The sequence below is a fragment of the Pezoporus wallicus genome, unplaced genomic scaffold, assembly GCF_028554395.1.
Source record: "Pezoporus wallicus isolate ANWC-B61680 ecotype Strahan unplaced genomic scaffold, APGP_CSIRO_Pwel_v1 contig_3181, whole genome shotgun sequence".
Taxonomy (NCBI): domain Eukaryota; kingdom Metazoa; phylum Chordata; class Aves; order Psittaciformes; family Psittacidae; genus Pezoporus; species Pezoporus wallicus.
The window spans coordinates 3,355,412-3,375,747 of record NW_026641700.1 but is presented as its reverse complement, the minus strand read 5'-3'; the positions used below and the strand labels follow the sequence as shown (position 1 = coordinate 3,375,747).

Sequence of the window (20,336 nt, the reverse complement as noted above, 5' to 3'; positions counted from 1 at the left end):
GTCCGGTGGGGGCATGGGGGGCTCGCCGGAGGCCCTGGGAGAGAAGCGGCCGTGTTCCGGCCCCCCAGGCAGCTGCTGCCCCGCCGCCGGTCGCCCCGGGCCCGCGGCTGCCCCCCTCGCTGCCGCCCTAACTCTCCCGGGGTGCCCTGCCTGCCCCCCCCCCATCTCGACGCCTTTTCGCCTCTCTTGGGTGCGGACCTGCCCTTGGTACCCCACCGTGTTTGTCCTGCACTGTGCCCCCTAGGTGCTCGCATGAGACTGGGCTGTCTCCCCCCGACACCCCCCGGCACTCTCCCTGCCACCGGCCTCCCCAGGCCCTCTGCTCTCACCCCTTGTAGGCCCTGGCCCTTCTCCTCCCCCCTGGCACCCTCCTCAGCACAGACCCGGTGTTCCCTTCCCCCTTTGCTGGTATGTCCCTCGGTGCAGAGGGCCTCAGAGGGTCCCTTCCATGCACTCAACTCCCTGCTTAGCCATGCCCATTTATTCCCCTTCTTCCTTCCTCCCCCCCCGCTTCCCACACCCAATCCAGCAGGCGCGGGTTTCCCCACCGCAGGTCACAGGTCCTGGTTCGGGGTCTCCCCCCTGTTGCCAGTGATGCCCCACTTCCATTTTAGTGCTGGCAACGGTCAACTCCCCTCCAGCCCCATCCCTTCCCACCTCCCCCACGTGCCTCCCGGGAACCCCAGGGACCGGAGCTGTTCCATTTTTATCTCCTACACCCCTAGGCTGGATAGTGGTGGGTGGTGATGGCTCCTCTTGTGTGTGCAGTTTGGGGGAGATTAGAAGGAATTGCGTTGAGCTTCCCTGATCCTCACAGTTGTCCTCCTTCCAGTCTCTTCTCTCATTTCGCACATGCTTTCTGAGAGGAAGCTTTAAGTCTCTTTTCCCCTCCTGATCTTTGGTGTTACTAGTGCAGGGGAGGCTACTGCTCCTGCTGCTTTGACCGTGGGGGCCTGAGGAGGAGAGGGAGACACAAGGACCCTTTAAAAGGAGCATGGCCCAAACACAGAGCGAGATTGTCAGCAGCCTGTCTCTGTGTGTTTGTGTTCACTGTTTGTTCCCCACGCCCCATGGTGTCTCCTCTCCAGGTTGGGGTGTGTGGTGGGGGGGTCACTATGTCGGATGACGATTCGAGGGCCAGCACCAGCTCCTCCTCATCTTCATCCTCCAACCAACAGACAGAGAAAGAGACAAGCACGCCTAAGAAGAAGGAAGGCAAAGTCAGCATGAGTAAAAACTCTAAGCTGCTATCTACCAGTGCCAAGAGGTGAGGCTGCAGTCGGTTTTCTCACCGATTTGCTGCATCTTCTTTCCCTTTTCCTTGTATTTTGATCTGTTCCCTCTGTTCCCTTGCTGCTGCCATTCCTCATCTCTAGCCCTTGAGATCAGCCTTTCCACACGAAGCTGCCATTGTCTCACTTTTTTCAGACTCTTGGTGCAGCAAGTGTCTGCCCAACTTCACTGCTCTCTGCTCTCTCTGCTTTGTCCTCTTCCATTCCAAATATTTTACTGCCTTCTCTTCCTCCAGGCTGTTATTCTGTCCCTCAGTTATTTCCCCTGTTTCTTCCTTTTTCCTTACTGGCATCACTTATAGGGATGGTGTAGGATTGGCATGTAGGACCTTAATTCCTTCTCTGCTGCCAGAAGCTATGTGGTTCTGAGCAAGGCATTGCATTTTGATGTCAGTTTCCCCCTCTGTAGGTTGGGATTGATCTTAGAGTGGCTTTTTGCTTCTTTGGGGATCAGTTAATGTTTGTGAAGAGTTTTGAGTTTGCTTGCTCTGGGGGAGTGCACTTGCATGAAAGTGGTGTAAGATAGCCCTAAATCTTTTCCACCAAATATTACTGTTTTGCTGTCTGATCATCGCTTATATTGAACGTTATGTGTATGGTTGGCTGTCGACTGGGATAAATAATCCACAGCAGGTCTGCTTGTGGACATTCTGCTCTGAAGTAGTCCGGAATAATGTGTGCACGGGGAAGGGATGCCTGCATAGAACAGTAGTTTCAGAACAGCTACGTCAGTCAGATTTCTTCACCTGGACAGACTCTTGGAACCACTTAGGTTTTAAAAGTTACCCTTTCCCGTTTTCTGTGTTTCTCCTGGTTCAACACCATCTTGCTCCAGGGAGCTAAACTGACAAATGGAAGTTTCCAAGCAAACTTGCAGTACTTCAGCAAGAACAATAAACTGCCTCACTGAACAGTTTTGCCGGCAGCACAGAAAGGGTGTATCTGTAGGTGTTAAAAGTGACAGAGGTTAAATGCAAATGCAACTAAGTTCTCTGTGGCTTTGTGGAATTTAGGCGGTTTGGTTATTCCAGATCTCCACTCCGCAAGTTCCCATGGCAAACGTGACATAGGTAGTGGCAAGTGGTGTTTATATGTTGTGCCCTTAACTGTTTTAACCTTCTGGTTGTAAGCTGCCTAATCTGACAGAGGCTGTGGCTCTCATGTACGAGGCAAAAGAAGCTGGCTGAGCTTAAAGAAGGGAGACAGGCTGAGTGCTGGGTGGGGAAATCTGGAGGGGAAGCCTGAGTGACAGTAATGGGACTCCAGGGAAGGGGATGATAGCTGGTTGGGCGTTTTGTGGCAAAAGCAGTGTGAGCCCAGAATAGTCTGGGCAGAGAGGACAGGGTGTTGTCTGAACATGGTGAAGAAAGGGAGCGTCTGGAGTCCTGAGGGAGGGGACCCAGGGATGTTGTGTGGTTTTTGAGGGTGAAGAGAGGGGAGAATTTAAGGAGGCAGGAATGTGCAGGAGCCTTGGAAACAGATCTTCACCTTCCTTTAAGTGTCCTTGGGAATGGTGCAGTTATTCACTCCCTTGGGGCTGGTGTTTTTTTCTCAGGATGATGATGGGAAGCTGGGGGGGGAAAGGGGGGAGGCAGTTTGGCAATGACTGTTTCTCTCGCTCCAGCAAGACAAAATTCCTTTTCAAAGTGCCATTTCCTCCTAGCACTTGGTGCATCACATTTGCAGAGGTTTTCCCTCATTTACAGGCTGTTTGGCAGAGTGAAGCAGTTTTTTCCACTGCCCCTGTGTGGCTGGCATCCTTACGGGAGCACACAACTGCGCACCTGTCTGGGTTCAGTGCACTGTGCCTGTCTGCTTTTCTGCCAGTCTCCATTACAGGGTGCCTGTCTTGCTTAGTGTGTTTGGACTGGTGGGAGGCTGCAGCTGAGAGCGCCTCTCTCTAACGCAGTGTTGCAAACACAGGGTGACAATATGTATGTAAGGTGTATGTGTTAACTGCTGTCCCACAAAGTGACTTACCTTTGTTCCTTCTCGCTTTTATTGCCACAGGATTCAGAAGGAATTGGCTGACATCACCTTAGATCCACCCCCCAACTGCAGGTTGGTGTCGATTCCTTACCTGAGGAGGGTGAGGGAAGGCAAGGGGCTGAATTGTGGCTGCGTGTGTTGGTCAGAGGCTCTGGATAAAGCAGAGGAATGGCTGTTTAGGTGGCTACAGTACTCTTGTGAATGTTTGGTTGACATTAGTTTCCAGCTGTGGGGGTCTTCCAGAGATTATGTGTTTTGATGCAAGTTTTCTGTTTGCTTTGGGGATTGTTTTGGTTTGTGGTTTGTTTTGTTGCTTTTTTAAACAATTTCATTTTAATCTGTTATATTGGATTGTGTGTCTATTTCCGGAACTCACCTATGAAGAAGAGTGTGAAAACTTTCTCCTCGTTTGTTTTTTTCTGGTTTATATATCTAATGCCTGACTGCATTAATCTTACATAAATAAGAGTCCTGCCGAGAAACAAGAGAATAGTAAAATGCTACAAGCTTTTTAGCTCAGAGTGTTCTGTTGTGAACAGTAACTTACAGTGGAAGAGAAGTGTGAATTCGTCACTCAGTGGGTGCCCTACAGGAGCACACGTTAGCTGATGAAATAAAAAACAGGGTTATTCTGCTGCTGTTTATGGGGCAGCTTGTTTTTAAGTATGTTTAAGAAGCTTGTACTGTTCGTTTCAAACATACAGCAGGTTGATTTAGTTCATTGCATGGTGACCTGCCTGAGCCTCTTTGCGTTTGGAAAGGAGATGGTACTAGTGTAATATCGTTGGTTGTGCTTGCTCATTCAAGAGTAAAGTGGCTTTTGGTCTGGTCTGTGTTTGCTGCAGTTGCCAAAGCACCACTCTGTTCCTGTCTTCTTGCTGTGGTTGAGATTTTGAGGCCTTTTGATGTTTGTAATAGCAGAAATCAGAGAAAAAGCTGTTTATAAATAGCTGTTTAAGTTGGTCTTTTTAGTATTGAGTTTCCACCAGAAATGTACAATGAGCTTTTTATTGAAGATTTTGCTGCTGTTAGCCTGCAGGGACAATTAGCACAAGAATTAGCTTGACAGGTCCAGAGCCATTCTTTTGGTACAAGTCCCAAGGATCGTAATTAATGAAAGGAGGGATGGGAGGAGGCATGTGAGTGGAGGTCTAGGCTGATATGGGGTTTTTGTGCTGTTTAGAAGATAACCGATGAGCTCTGAAATCTTTAGCCGTGACAGTATTGGTTTAGTGACAGTAATGACTACCTGAATATTACAGGAATTTCCAGCTTGTGGGCTGGAGGTGTCTGTCCTGTCTGCATCCTGGCTTTGTGTCAGGATGAAGTCCACATGCGTTCCCCTTCTCCTCACACTATAACCTGATTTTCGTGGGAAAGAAACCCAGAAGCACAGCTCAGTAACACAATGTGACTTGCTCTCTAGAAAGGTGACTCTGAATGATCAAGGTGCTGGGGCCCCAGTCTAAACTTTGCAATATATATATTTATATAATACATATTTATAAATATTTCTAATGGTAAAAATTAGTTCATAGTATAAGTAATGATAAATCTTTGCCCATAATGCAGTTACAAGTATTCTGCATTCCTTATGACCTTCAAATGAGTGACAGTGAAGGCTGGCAACTCTTGCAGATAATATATGAAACTGGTGTAATTGTTTCTGTCTCTCTAGTATGTTGATAGGTAGGAAAACGTGAGTGGAGGGATTTGTGTGTGTGTGTGACCAGACGAGTTTTGGCATTGTTCATCTTGGGGTGAAGTCATCCTACTTCAGTAAAGAGTGCTGAGAGTGAAGAAGGACATCTCTGCTTATGGCTAACGAGGCTCAAATTGCGCAGTGAAGCACTGGGAGTTTGCTTCTATAGCAGCTGGTTTGTAAAAGGGTAGGCAGGTGCCGATTGCCACAACAGTGAGTTTCAGCTATTGCGCTTCCACCTTTGTGGAAAAAGAAATAGAAGTAGTCAGTTTGTGAGCGTGAGGAGATTTGTGAGCAAGCGACTCTGGTTGCTGCGTGATGTTTGAAGGTTGCCAAAATTTGCTCAGGGGAAGCCTGCGAACGGTGTCAGTGCTTTTATTTATTTATTTTCTCCCTTCACATGCACATTATTAGCATGCTCAGAGGGAAATATTAAATACAGATATAATAATAAATACAATATTAAATAGTTACAGAACTTATTTTGTTTCCTGCCCTCATGACATCACTTATCCTTGTCTTTCCTTTGACACCCCACCCCCCCCCCCCCCGCCTCTCTGCTGCCTTTGTGCCCCTACAGATCTTTTTCAGGTGTCACTGGAGGGCAGCCCTCTCCTTTTGGGTATCTCACTCTCTTCTGCAAGGCTAATCTCAAAATTTATCTGTTCAGGGAACTATATATGATACGAGGTGCTGCCTATTCTCCTGTCAGCATTAGGGGTGCCAAAGTCTCAGAAGTCAGATTTGAAAATGTATGTCTGAAACTGTATCCTCTGTTACCTTGGAAATGTTTTCCTACTGGGCATTTGTTCTTGCACCCCTCACCACCATCTTTGTATTTTCCCTTGTTCTGTGCCCAGTGTTTGATAGCAGTTCATTGTTGGCTGTGCTTTGTTTTTTTGCCTCATTGTAGAGTGCAGTGGTTCTTCCAATCTTATAGCAGTAATAGGAGTTCAAGGTATTGAACACATCTCAGAGTAGCTCTGCATATATTTTCTTCAAGAAAAAGCTTTAGGTTGTAAATGATTTTTAATAAAAATGGTTTTATTTTTCTTCTTATAAAACAGCACATTTAAGATGCAATTAGAAATAATGACAACCATTTGGTATTTCAAATAAACCAGCTTAAAAGCAATTTAGTTTCATTTTAATTTTTGTAGGTTGCAGTGACCGTATTTTCATGTCTGTAACCCACAGATCATCTGTCTTAAAAAAAAGCCAACCCCAAAACCCAAATCGCAAGCACACTCAACACCCTGTGACTGAGCAGCTGTGTGGGTTTTACATGTATGTGGGTAATATGAGGGGAAGTTTATCCCAGAACTTCCTCTCCCCCTCAGTAGTTTCCCTGCTTCTGGTTTTCCATAGCTTATTTCTGTCCCTCATGTGCTTACCTGTGCTCATTCCTCATTGACTGCTTCATCATTTCTTGTAGTCCTTTTGCCCTTCATGTCTCCCTCCCCCGGCTGTGATTTGCTTTTATGCAGGCTCATACAGTTACTTGTACAGAGGTGCAGAATATGTGCCTGAAAACACAGTCTATGTTTGGCCTGCATTCAAAGAATAGATTTTTGAACTTGAAGACATTTTCTGAAAAGATATGTTTAATACATGTCAGAGATTTATGGGTTCCTGATGGAGGTAATGCCATCCTCATAAATGTCCTAGTGTAGTGTATGTGTGCATTTGTCTGCTTCTGGATTTTATTCCTCTTTATCATTTTCAGTAGGCTGGCATTCTAGAGCTCTTTAATTTCTTGTCCAGAGATGATTTGAGTTCTGATATTAATACTGGCTTCTGAAGTTAAATGTGGCTTTTGAGTTCAGAAGTCGGTTAGTGGCTAATATGAATTAGAGAATAATTGTTTGGACCTAAAGTGTTTTGAATTTTTTGCGTACCTGGTGATTTCTTCTCCTAGTGTGTATTGTATCAGAAAGTTATAACTCTTATTTTGTAACTCAAGGTACCTAGAGACTGGGCTTCTGGGCTTCTGTATATGTTGGTGATGGAAGTGTATGTTATGTCTTTGCTTTGGGTCATGGGTGTCTGCATCCATGTCTGCCTGCAGATGTCAAAATGCAGTTCCATCTTGCTATGTAAGCAGACCTGATCTTTGTAGATAACACTTGTAAGTATTGTGCCAAAACTGTATTTGTGTCACTGTGACAAAGTTACCAAAGCTTTAACAGAAGTTAACTAAAGCCTTACATACTGTTTATTCTCTTTGTCATTAATTTGACCTCTGTATCTAAGCATCTCCTGATAATAAATCTGCTTATTGCTGTGAGGTTATGAAATAAATGTTTTCCTCTTTTAGGGATGGGGAGTTGGAGCAGACAAAAACTAAGTGATTTGTCCAAGGTCATGCAGGAAGTCTGTGGCAAAGTGGAGAAATGAATGTAAATCTCCTTTGTTTCAGGCTAACTTGCAGCTGAGCTCTTGTGCTGGAACTGTGCTCATTGGTTGTGTTATGAAGCAGGGCTTTGAGTTCGTGCTTTATTGGGTGTCTGGTATTGACTGTATGTAAGCGTGGTAATTTAATGTTATTTTTGACGTTTGTGTAGAGGGACCAAACTAGATATTAACTACAATTAATGGTTTTTAATCTTTCTTATCCAAACTGAAACAAGTTTGTCTCCACATGGCTCATTTAAGTCCAGATAGGCAAGGCCAACTGTTATTTAAGCAAAAGTCATTTTCAAACCTTTACTGAAGGAGGCATTGCCTGCAAGGCTTGCCATCGCTTCAGAGTAAAATGCTATCACACATTCATTATTTAAATAGTAATAAAATCCAGTTGAGTTTCCTGGCTCCTTCAGCCCACTTTGTGTAAATTCACAGAATAAAGACCAGATCTGCCCGAGAGTCTTGTGAAAGTTAACCGTCAGCACTTAATAGATACATGTCTTGGTGTAGATGGTGGGGAGAAATGCTGTCCATTATAATGTGTGGAATATTAACAGATTTCAAAACTTGGCAATGTGGAATCAAGATTTCTTGGCTAAAGAGAAGTCTATGGAAAATGCGTGGCTCAAAGGCAGTTTTGAACTCAATAGTTTCATATGATAATTAATACATTTCATCTACGTACCATGAAAGTCTGGCATTTGTTTTGCTTACATTTGTTTTCATAGTGCTGGCAATTTTTTGCAAATGTATTTTCTCGATGTCTTCAACTCCAGTAAGGCTTTAAGTGCTTTTGCTTTTAAATCTGGTGTATTATCTAAGAATGGATTGTCACTGTTAAGCTGTAGTATAAGTGTCACTTTTATTATTTTCAGGCTTGGAATAGTCCTTCCTGGACACAGTCATATTTTAGCATAAACTTTCTGGTCTTACATTTTGTAATTAAAAAGCTTAATTTTGGTATGACTTTATTAATGTGCACACTTAAATTATTAGATAAAGAATGACACAAATGCTGGTGTTTACTTCATTGTAGAAATAACAAATGGAGATCATGCTTAATGAAAACTAGCACCTTACAAAGGTGGGTTTAGCACTTTTTACCCCCAACACTCCCTTGCTGTTCTGAAACAGGAGTGTTTTCTGTGACAAGTTTCCAGCTGTAGGATAGGAGAGACCTTCATAATTAGTGCTGTGTGTAGTTGAAAAATATCTTTTGTCACATAAACTAGCAGCGGCTTAGCATTCCCTCCCCGCTTTGTTTGGCACATGATCCCTGGAGAAATAACTCTTCCTTTTGAAATGGCTTATTAACTAATTTAGAGATCCTCCACAGCTGTGGATGGTCTGGCTTGCAAACCATAAAAGTAATACCATTTCCACACCAGGTGAATTTGAAGTATGTGTAGGTAGCAGCTCCTGCAGGTGAAGTTCTCTGCCTGGCGTACTTGGACAATAGCTGCAAAGGAGCAGCTTCTTTATTGTGAATTTATTAGTTAATATTACAGGAATTCACTTTTGTGAAGATATTCCTGGTTTTATTTATTGGCTCCCTTTAAAAATCAGAACTGTTGTGATGGCCAGGCTGCTTGGATGCTGTGGCAGGAGCTGGCTGATGCCATGGTAGATTTTGTTTGGCATATCCTGGCTCAGTAATTCCCAAATGAGCTGCATTCTGTGCTCTTGCATGCCAGACATCAGAAAGATGAATCTTGAGAGTGGCTGTGAAATTATATCGTAGCTAAGAACAAAGAGCATTGAAATCCCTTCTGTGCACTCTCTCTTGTATACCACTTAATTTTATTATTTGACTTTCAGGTTTGCTGCCCTTGGAGGGCACTGTGCAACTGTGTTTAGGATGCTGCATATGTGTTTTATCTGATAAATTCTAATATTTCCTCTTGGTTAGGCAGTCTTTGGTTTGGTTTTGTTTCCGTTGTATTCCTGCTCTGCTTGTCTAGATCTTTATATTGGATATCTCTATAGCAGTGGGTTATGTGCCTGGTTTTGTTTTAAGAAATATTCGTGAGGTGTGTGTGCTACTTTATAGACATAAATGGGAAACAATGTGTGTGGACTATTTATACTGTAAGGGCTTAAATCTATCTTGTCTTTTTATATGAAGACAAAATTATCCACGGAGAACTGGCTAGTCTAAGGGATTGAGAAACTGATAGGGGATGGTTTTGTGTCTGAGCACTGCAGCAAGGGAGGGTTGCTAGTGACTGAGAGCTTTGTGGTTTCTGAAGAATGGGTTGGTCTTGAGAGCCAGTAAGATGCAGCCTGACAAGATGTTAACTTTGGCCCCGCTGTCAAAGGGGGCTGTTCTGGGAATGAAGACAGAGCTCACCTGTACAGTAGAAGTTTTGTAGGTGGATTAAGGTTATTGATGAGTTTGTGCATAGCAAAACTTCTGCAGCTTCTGCCTGCAGTCTTCTGTAGTTGTACATGAAAGACCAGCCTATCATACAGCACCTCTCTGAAAGTATTTTATGTACTAAACAAAAAGAAGATATCATTTCATGTGAATGGGTTAAGAGATTATTGCACATCTGTGCAGACTTGCACACCACATACAAAGTTAAGGGCTATGCCTTCTCCACCAAAGAGTGCTTTAAACTAAGTTAAATTAATGATGTAATTTAGTCATTATAGTAGGATCTTGCCAATCTGTACATTTGGATGAAATAAGTTTACACTTATTTTTCCCTCTGAGGCTTAACAGTGGAAGTTTAAATACTTCATTGTTTTACAAGATGAACTAGAGAACATATCTTGTTAAGTACTATAAATAAACTACAACTGTCAAAATAAACACTGTACACTCTGGAATTCAGAGGGGTTTTCTTGTTTCTCTTGCCAGTTTGCAAATTTCAGCCACATGCCCTTGGTCTTCCAAAGCATTTGTGGAAAGTGTAATGGTTACTACAGTGCGTTTAATGTGTATTTTCTGTGTGTGAGAGGCTAATTGACATTGCCAAGAGAACTGAATGCCAGGGATGGAGCATTCACAACTTTGAGCAACCCATTCCAGTGCCTCACCACCCTCACAGTAAAAAACTTCTTCCTCATATCTAACCTGAACTCCCCCTGTTTAAGTTCAAACTCATCACCCCTTGTCCGATAGCTGCAGTCCCTGATGAAGACTCCCTCTCTGCATCCTTCAGTGCAGAATTCAGGCCTTGATTCCTCCAGGGACTTCTTCAACTTTCAGACTCAAAAGTAAGTGTAAACCAAATCAGATCAGTGTGTTAGCAAATGTGTTTTGTACTTAAGTCACATCAGCGTAAATGATTGTTTAAGAGATTTCTTGTCTTTTTCTCTGGAGCTGCTGGACTTGCTAGAATTACAGAGAATCTTGAAGTGGTACTGAGGATCCTAAAGGCAATAGTAAATGCTGTGGGCTAGACAGGACATGCTTCCTTGGGCAGAAGGGCTGCTAATATTTAATGGTCTTTCCACTGTGGGTATCTGAGCTATAGATTTTTGCCAGTGAGCTAATTCCAGTGCCTGTTATGGGGAAACTAGGAGAGGGGCCTTGGGGTCTGTCTCGCTTTTTTGCCTAGGATCCTATGGAGAGTTGCCCACAGGAGTAAAAAGACCCCCAAACGTTATAAGTTAATTCTGAATAGAAAGTATCTTTTCACAATAGGCAAATTGATGGAAAGAAATAAAATACTTTTGGTATGGACCAAGAACTTTGTCAGAGATTTTGGAGACGACAACAAAGCTTCAGGGCAGTAGTGGCTGTTATTATACAAGGAAGCCCATCAGGGTAACTGTCTCGAAGGTTCTACATGCGGTTTGACTATCTTCACTGAAATTTTAAGGTGCCAATTTAGGTGATAACTCTTATGGGTCTGCTTGAAATTTTCAAGTGGACAACTTCTAGAATGTTTCAGGGTGTTGTTTCATATTCTGAACAAGTGTAGACTGCTCTGAGAAGTGGCCTACAAATAGGGGTGAAAGTGCAGTATAAGTAATTAAAGCAGTGACTGTTGCAGATGGCTTTGAAAGATTGCTAAAATGCGCACAGTTGTAATATAATTTTAAAGCAGTTATGTCAGTATGGCAGTATACCACAAAAGGTCATTTCATCAGAAGTTTCTGACCAATAAAACTAATTGCTGTAATACTATATTTGCATGTTATTTCCTGTATGCCTTGGTAACCTTTTTAGAGAAGATAAATCAGGAGATGCATGGAAGCATTTATAGTTGGTGTGGTCCTTGACTTCTTTGTAAGTTGCTTATTGATAAGAATTGTCTAGTTTTGGTTTTGAGTAGTTTGTTTTTGAGTAATTTGATTAAATTGAGTAGTTTGGTTTTAAGTAATTTGGAAATCTCATCATGTTTTGTAGTGGTCTGACTTCTGATAAAAGTATTTATGCCCACTAGTGCTTGGAGGACTGTGGGAGAAAGGGAGAAGAGACTGAAGGCTTTAAATAGCTGTGCTGAATAAAATCTCAAAAGATCATGAATCTGACTGGAGTTCTCCATTGCATTAAATCTGTGGTGATATTTTCCTTCCTACTTCAGATTGAACTGTAAAAGCACCTTAGTGATCTATGAAATCAGGCAAGAAGATATATAGTAGTGACAGTAGTGACTTAGGAGGTCTAGGTTTTGAACGCTACTAGCGTCAGGCTTTCAGCTGCCCTGCTGCTTGTCTTTTAGTTGCATCTCTGGATTGAAATCTCTAGTGAAAATTTAATACTTTCTTTAGATTAGCATTTTTCTGATTTTTCCATCCCCTCCCCTTATGAGGTTAATCAGATTGCAGGTATTGGTAAGACTGAGAGAATGAATAAACAGCAGGTGAGGAACAAAAAAAGACATAAAACCGCTTGAGGCAGAAGGGTGTTAGGTTCCTATGGAGAGCAAGATTGTGCAAGGTGTTGGTGGTGACTGTAAGGGACAGCAGAGAGAGATGGCCCATCAGGGTGGCTGAAGCAGTTTTGCAGTGGTGGCTGAAACAGTTGCAGTGAAAATGGAAGCAGAAACAGACTGATTCTTTTTCTGCTCCAGCAAGTTAGCTCTACTTTCTTACTGTTTTCTGTAAGAATCAGAAGAAATGGGGCATCCTCCTCTTGAATGAATGGGGAGGACAGTCCATGGGCCAACATCTGCTTGGGCATGGGTTCATGTTTAAAACAGGCAAGCATGCAAGCTGCAGCAAGTTTTTGTTGTGGTGTTTGTATTGCACCCCTATTTTGGAAGCAAAATATTCATATAGCAATAAAGTCAGTGAGCTTACATAGTGTTACACTGTTTAAAATGCTCTGTAAATCAAGAAGGCACAACCTACTATACCTTGAAGAATACACGGAACAGGTGCCCAACTGTATCTTTGCAGGCCTTCTTGAGCCACTGCATGAGCCACATGGCTCTTGAGCCATGGATTGCCCTCCTAAAAGCACATGAGCGAGATGCTAGGAGTGGGAGAAGAAAACTGGGGAAGTGCTAACAAGGAAGGTTCAGAGAGAAGGAAGGGCAGATGTAGAGGGAGAGGGAAGAAGGGGGAAAGAGAAACAAGCAGGCAAGAAAGAGTAGGAAGGCTCCCAAATAACTTGGAACTCAGTCAATCCTGATCAAATAAACTAGTACTAAAGAAAGGAAGTTGTCAATTTAATTTGTTGAAGGTTCTGTGAACCTGCATCTCCCCAAGGAGCATATCTTGCTTTTATAGCTATTGGAAGAGAAGCATGGCAAGAGTTGTTACTCAGTAAATTCCATAATGCTAGAAATGGAGATGATCTCTTAACAGTTTCAGTGATTAATTTAGAACAGATTAAGTCCTTCTAGCCAGTAGGCAGTGAAGTTCTGGAAGTTGTTCATGCAGGAGGTTGTGGAGACAGAGAGTATCAGCAAAGCTATCAGGGATGGACGCAACAAATTCGTGGACAACAGGTCCATAAACAGAGAGGAAAGTCAGGAATGTACCCTTTAGCACCTCTAATCTAGTGGCTGTGGATACTGTGGGAGTAACAAGGGGAATGGATTGCAGACAGTAGCCACAGTCATCTGTTCTGAGGAGTACCTGCTTTTGCCACTGCCAAGAATAGGGCACTGAATTAGATGACTCCAAATGGTCTTTGCAAATTCTATGAGGAGTACCCACAAAATGACCTCCCTCCCCTACCCTGTCGTCCATCTTTCCAGCCCACTAACTTCAGTCTCTCTTCTGTTTCCTCGTTCCACTTGACATTGCTTTTAGCCACATAAAATGTTCAACTTCTGCCCTTTAAGGAACTGTTCTTTCCTTTTTATGCTTTGCCATTTAAAGCAAGCCCTTGTTTCCTGTTGCTCAGCCACTTCTGGCTTTTGTGAAGAGTTAACCTTAATGCGTTTGTGTTGCTGAATTTGGACTATAAAATTTTCAGGGCAAAGCACCTCTTTCATTTTTGTCTGTGTTTGCAAAGTGGTATGTAAATTTCCAGCTATGTTTAAATGTTCTTTAATAATAAAGTAGGTTTAGTCCTTGGGCTTGTAGATGTCTCCCTATCCCCCTTCCCCAAAAAATGAAGTTCTGCTTATGTTGCCACATTGCATTTCTTTTTCCTTATCTGAGGTAAATAAGTGAGTTGTTTTATTCAGTAGCTATTCTGTTATCTTGAATATGTGATTTGGTTATTTTCTGGCTTTATGCACATCAAGGTTATCACAGCTGTTACTTTGTGGTACTACTGCATTGTAATAGGATATGTGTTTTGAGATATATTAGTATTGGGGTTTTTTTTCTTCCTGGGTAGTAGCAGAGAAATAATAAAGGTGTCCAATAGCTAATCTCTCTCTTTGCTGTCTTTGTGCTCTTACTTCACCTTCCACCTCAATAACTAGCAGGACTGTAGCCATTTGTTAGGGAAATATTAGTTAAATTGCAGAGCTATTACATGTGCTGAGACATTCAAATTTAAAGTACTTAGTATTCAGCGTGTGTACTCCTAATGACTAGAAATATTATGTTACATTGGAGGTTTTGTAATGTATCAGGTATGTCTTGTACATTGTTTTTTCCACAGAAGATACAAATTTTCTAACTCATAGATTGTAAGCTGTACTTTCTATGTTTCTTTACAAGGATTTTTGCTTTGATTTTCATAGTAGAGTCTTACTTAAGAGGAGATGTAAAGTTCACACAAATAATTTAGCATTGCAATTGTTCGGGTGCATGTTTCACTGCAGTGCTAAGTAGCACAGAACTAGCCATTTAGGACATATTTAATAACTGGGAAAGACTGAAAAAGAGGGATTGGATAGTGGAGCCTTTTGTATGGTAACACTTTGCAGCGGGGGTGCAGTGAACTGGCAGGGTTGAGCTGTAGCAGCAGAGTAAAGGGCTGAGGGTAAGTGAGGATGTGCAGTGACCTCTCTCATGGCTGAACATGGCTGAACAGCTGGATGGGATTTATTAGTGATTGACTTAAAGAGACATAAGGAAGGAGTGCTGATCAGGGTCTGGATCTGAGAAGGAGACTTGTCTGTTATATAGTGAAGTCTGCTCTATTTGCAGCAGTCTTCATCAGTTCGTAGTGAATGGGGTAAAAAGAGATGGAGCTAGAATTGATGCCTGATGACACATTAGGAAAGAGTGAAAATACAGAGTGGGTTAGAAACAGAGAACAACAAGGGAAAATCATTTTGCCAGATCCCTTTCCAGTGATAAACCTGCCAGTCTCTTGCACAGATTCTCAGCACTCTCTCTGTACTTCTTTCCTAGGCATGCTCTTGATTACAATCCAGTGTGTCCCAAGTCACAGTGTGGTGTAAGTTCTGCAAGAGAGCTAGTGTGCCTGTTCCAGCCTATGGGAGCTGGGCCTCTTTCTGCAAACCATCACAGGGTTGTAAGGAGTAGTGTTGGTGTCTTCTGTTTCATTATCCTGCTGAGTTGAGCAAGTTCTGGTCCCTTCTCTTTCCTGATAGCTTCCCTGATCCTTCAGCAGTAAGCCATTATATCTGTCAAAGTCTGCAGCCCATGCCTATAGGGAACTGAGGAGGCAAGGTTGTCCTGTTGCCAGAAAGAAAATGTTTTTGAGGAATCAAAAAATAAACAGGCAAAACCATTCTTGTTCTATTAATTTACTTGCAAATAAAGTAGCAGTGGTCAGCTCAGCTACTGAATGTGTATATAGATTTATTTGTTTTTTTTAATTGCTTAAGTATGTGGATCACGCATCAGAGGAGCTTGATGAAAGGGAAAGAGGAAAGTGTTTTTAAATTACTTAAATGGGCAATTGGGATAATCCTGAGAGCAGAGTAACATAAGAATTGACATTTGTCATCCTACTTTGGTCATTAGAAAAGTTTATTATCTTCAAAGGTTTCTAGTCAAGAGTATGCATTTAAACTTCACTTTGGGGAAATGAAGGCATTTGGCATGTGCAGTAGGTGAACCTGTGTGAGCATTTGCACAGCAGACAGCTGTATGACAGGCAAATGAAAGATTCTTTGGTCAGTATTTTTACTAGTCCTTTCATGTACACATTGAGTGGCACATCTGGAAAGTTATCTAGCTGCTGTTTTAGTAAATGGCTTCTTTTTGGAGGGCGAATCTTGTTTTCTGGGTATTAAAATAGTAATGGAATTGTGGTGTTTGCTTAGATTGTCTTTCCTGGAACATAACATGTCATCTCCTAATGACACACTAGGTCAAGTGCTGAATTTCAGTCCTTGCTGGAGATAGTGAATGAACTGTATCTGGAAATAAGTGGTTTTGTATGTCCCTGTTCATATTACTGGAGTTCAAGGTCACTAGAAGAATTGTGGGTTTTAATGTACAATATTTATGATTTACCCATTTTTTCTAAGAAAGTGCTGGCACTGAACTGTGTGAGCACCTTGCTGTTTTATGTATAGCCAGTGATTTTCTCAGGTGGTTATACACAAAGAGGGTAAGCATTTCTTTTTTTTCTTCCTTTTTTCTTTGTCAATCACACTGAGGCAGTTGGATGGAAGAGGTTTTGGCTTCTGAAGGAAACATCTCTCTTTTTGTTTAGTGTTCTGGGGTTTATATAGGGTTATTCTCTAGTAGGGATTATATAATACGATTATGAAGTTACGGTCTCTTCCCAAGGACCACATATGTGATCTCTGGTCAGTAGGGAGAAACTCACACTTTTGACCTTTCTGTCTCTTTGGACCCTTTGATTGTTGGGCATAATGGTGCTTCTGAAATGGCTTAATTGTTCCGTTTGTGCTTACTCTGTTATTGCCATTTGATGCTGTCTCTCTACACACTGCCAAAAGCCCATGGTATATTACATTTTTATTGTTATGTAAAGCAGCTGTAAAACAAAGTGTGGTTGTGTAAGTGTATTTGAAATCTTTGCTATTGGCTACTTCATTTTTCCCCTTTATGTCTCCAGCTTTTACATTTATAGTTTTGCCACCACAGGGAGCTAATGAAAAGCAAACATATAGACTGTTTAATAATAATAATAATAATAATGCCATGCAGGCACTCATAGCTTCCTTATTCATATTTATTATCTTGTTTCACAGTATAAGAAAAGCTAAGAGCTGTTGTGCTGGGGTGTTTTTTGGTGGGAGGATTGAAGGGGTTGTCTTCATGCATTGGTTTGATTGATGCATTCCTCTGATTTTAGGGAACTTCAACAACTGTAGAGCAAGTTAGCAAATAGCAAACAAAGGCAGGTGAGAGATAAATGCATTTGCAGTAAGACATTGATCCAGATGAGGGGAAGTCTGAGCTGTTTTGTTATTTTTAATACTTGCGTGCCCTTAGGGAATCAGTCCTGTGTGCATCCCTAGCACATTCACAGGATTGTGAAAGGTGATGTATTTTATGTGTTCAAGTTTCTCTTTACAAGTAGTACTGAAGAAAAGGGCTTAAATTATCCTATTTTTTGGTTGTTCCTGTACCTTTTTGGTATGTAGCAGAACTGCATGTTTCAGTAGTAAAATTATGAAATACATGTATTTATTAGGGTTCTGTTTTTCAACAGTAGCTGTTTACAGTAAGAGTACTTGTTGAGATGATAAGTCTCTTGATCATTCTTTGCCCTGGTGGGAAAAGTGTGTAAAAATAGTACAAGAGCCGCTGGGGCAGCCTCTCTCACAACTTTTCATTCATGTTGGTCACAGCTGCTAAGGCATTTTTAATAAATAGATCTTCCCTTAGTTTAAGCTATTTTTCTTCTCTACCTGGGGCTTGCATAGCTTAGATCCTGCTTTCCACTCTATTTGGAAAGGTACATGAACTCAGTCACCACTGAACCAGAGCTGCCTTCTTTCTGTAGCCTGTGCTTGGGGAGGCATACCTACTTGCTGAGGGTCTGCTGTATTTGGATTAAAGGAACAGAAACAACATATAAAGATTAAAAGATACTCAGGAGGGTAATGTGTACTTGAATTTTGCCAGCAGCTAAAGGTAAATCCCTTATAGTAAGGAAGGCTCTAAATAGTGCCTTTCAATATTTGTTTTGCGGTAGGTGAATTGTTCAAGACAAAAGAAAATATAATACAGCTGCTAGACTTTAGAATAAATGAAGTAGATTTTATCTTGTTCTTGTTTTTTTTTCTGCCCACCGTTTCATTTTGCAAATTATGAAGTAATTCATAATAATCTACAAATTTTGGAAGAGCTGTACAACAGCTCTAAGAGAACAGTGTTGCATCAGGTCTGCTTCTTGTTAGTGGTGTGTTTAGAGCATGCATGTGTGTGAAAATAACCCTTTTACATTCACTTACCAGAATGTGGTTGTATTTCTGAGAAAGAAAAGGGTTATTTTTTCTTTACTTTTTTCCTGCCTCAAATGTGCAAAAATAGATGTATGGAAAAGAATTGTTGTAAGAAGAGCTTTCCTTTTCTTCAGCATTTAACTTGCAGAAGTTCACAGAATACACATTTTCCTAAACTTTGAACATTGCATCACAGAGGAGAAGCACACACAGGCAAGTCTTAAGTATGGGCAAAACAGACACCAAGGAGAATGCTGACTTGCCACATTAATCCCAGTGATATAAAGGTTAAGGCCAAACTTCTTGGGACTGCAAGTAAAAATTAGCTGGGACCAGTGCTGCAATGTTGTGTATTCTTGTAATCATTTTGTAGAGAAAATAATATAATTCTAGATCTGCCATTTTGGAAGAGTATACTAGAGTGTGCGTTCTGAACAAATATCTAAGCAAAGGGGTTGAAGTGAGTTAATTCTCTTCAACCTTGGCTCGTCTTTCCACACATCTGCGGAAAGTAACAGTAGCTGTTCATTTTAACTGCCACTGAACTGTTAGTATAGCTATGTTAGTGGTTAGTATAGCTATGAAGGCATACAAATTTTGTGTATGTACACGCATATTAGAATGTTTATAACACATGCATATATACTCAGATTTTATGTATGAAATAGTGCCTATGATCAGAATGAGATATAATTGTACCTTTATCACCCAAATTTAAGGTGTATAACTTTTTCAGAAATCTCAATCTGAATGTCATCACACTCAGTTAAGAGACCTCATTTTGTATTTCACTCACCTGGGTTTCTTTTTTCCATTCAGTCCGTCAGCAAGTCAGAACTAATTGTGCTCTTGTGCCCTTGGCTAGTCACAGCAGACTGGGGGTTTCACCCAGTCTTTGCTGAGTTTTGACTTGGAAAAATGAACTTCTTAAACGTGTAAGAACACTTTGTTTCATAAATGTTTCATTGGTGAAAATATACCTTTAAAAGAATAAAATAAAATCTGACCCGAATGACATGTATTGTTAACAAGAGTTTCTCTGCTCCAGAAATTCATTTTCAGGTTTGCAAAGTTGGTCACATATAGCCTTTTCACATGTAATTAATGTATATTAGTGATGCCAGTGTAAAGATCAAGGATCCCATGATACTGCAAAATGAAGCATTGCGATGTAAGCGTATCTTCTCTCAAGTACAGTGTCATTTCCATTAAACGTAAGAACCACAGGTTTATTCCAAATGAAGAGGTTGTAGTCCTTATTGAAGTAGCATAACATAAAAGGACTATCATCTTGGATTTCTCAGATCCATTGGTTTTGTATTTATTCATGTGATTTTCAGTACCAAGACTGGGAGAGAGGTTGAGCCAAAGTCATGCAAATATCTTTCATGCATGCTCTATGAATACTTGACACATGGCTAAGATTTCATACAGAAACTGCCAGAATTCTGAAGTAATTTTTTTCTGCATTCTGTGTTTTTATTTGGATGATTTGATGCTAGTTTCCATGCAGCTAACTGCAGCAGTGTCTCTGTCACTAGAAGGTGAGGAAAGTTGGAACTGGGCTCATTAAGACACAGTGCAGGCTGGTATTGGATCTAAGGGTCGGTAACACTTGTATTTAGGCATCAGTTGTATAGCTGAGGCAATACAAAAACTCTGTAGTTTCTGTGGATTGTCCTTTTCTGTCATGTGTTTACTAAATGGAGCAAGGTTTCAAGTGGAATTTTAACATCAGTGTCATCAGTCTGTAATCTGGTGAAGTCTCTCTGAGATCTACTTGCACTGCTTTATGAATTTAATGCCTCTATGTAGAGATCCCTATGTTATGAAATATCCCTATTTTAGGAAAAGTTTTGGTTGAAGTCATGCTTGTGTTTGGTGTAGCTTTCACCTAATCAATGGTAGTTAAATACAAATAATACAGGTACACTCTTCCTGCAAGGGCCCAGAAATATTATTGCAAAACTGTGGCATCAAATCTTTTTAAACCATTCATCCTGACGATGGCACCTGAGAATTCGCTTATGCTCACAGAGTAACTTGGAACTGTTGACTGTAACTCCTTCTATAATGAGGTTTAAAGTAGCATGTTTAATATGTGTGATATCAGAGGTTAGAATCATAGAATCATAGAATCGTTAGGGTCAGAAAGGACCTTAAGATCATCTAGTTCCAACCCCCCTGCCATGGGCAGGGACACCTTACGCTAAATCATATCACCCAAGGCCTCGTCCAACCTGGCCT

General features: G+C 41.4%; 1 protein-coding gene across 8 annotated transcripts in view; it reads left to right on the top strand.

Annotated features, from left to right (window-relative positions):
* UBE2E1 (ubiquitin conjugating enzyme E2 E1) overlaps positions 1 to 20,336 on the top strand; it is a 45,796-nt gene that overhangs the window by 1,356 nt on the left and 24,104 nt on the right. For 3 of the 8 annotated variants that reach the window (XM_057424952.1, XM_057424957.1, XM_057424956.1), the window contains 2 exons: positions 1,089 to 1,267; positions 3,303 to 3,353. In XM_057424952.1, the coding sequence (XP_057280935.1) occupies positions 1,089 to 1,267; positions 3,303 to 3,353 (230 nt within the window). The remainder of the gene's footprint in view (positions 1 to 1,088; positions 1,268 to 3,302; positions 3,354 to 20,336) is intronic. The other 5 variants (XM_057424954.1, XM_057424958.1, XM_057424955.1 and 2 more) reach the window with 3 other exon arrangements.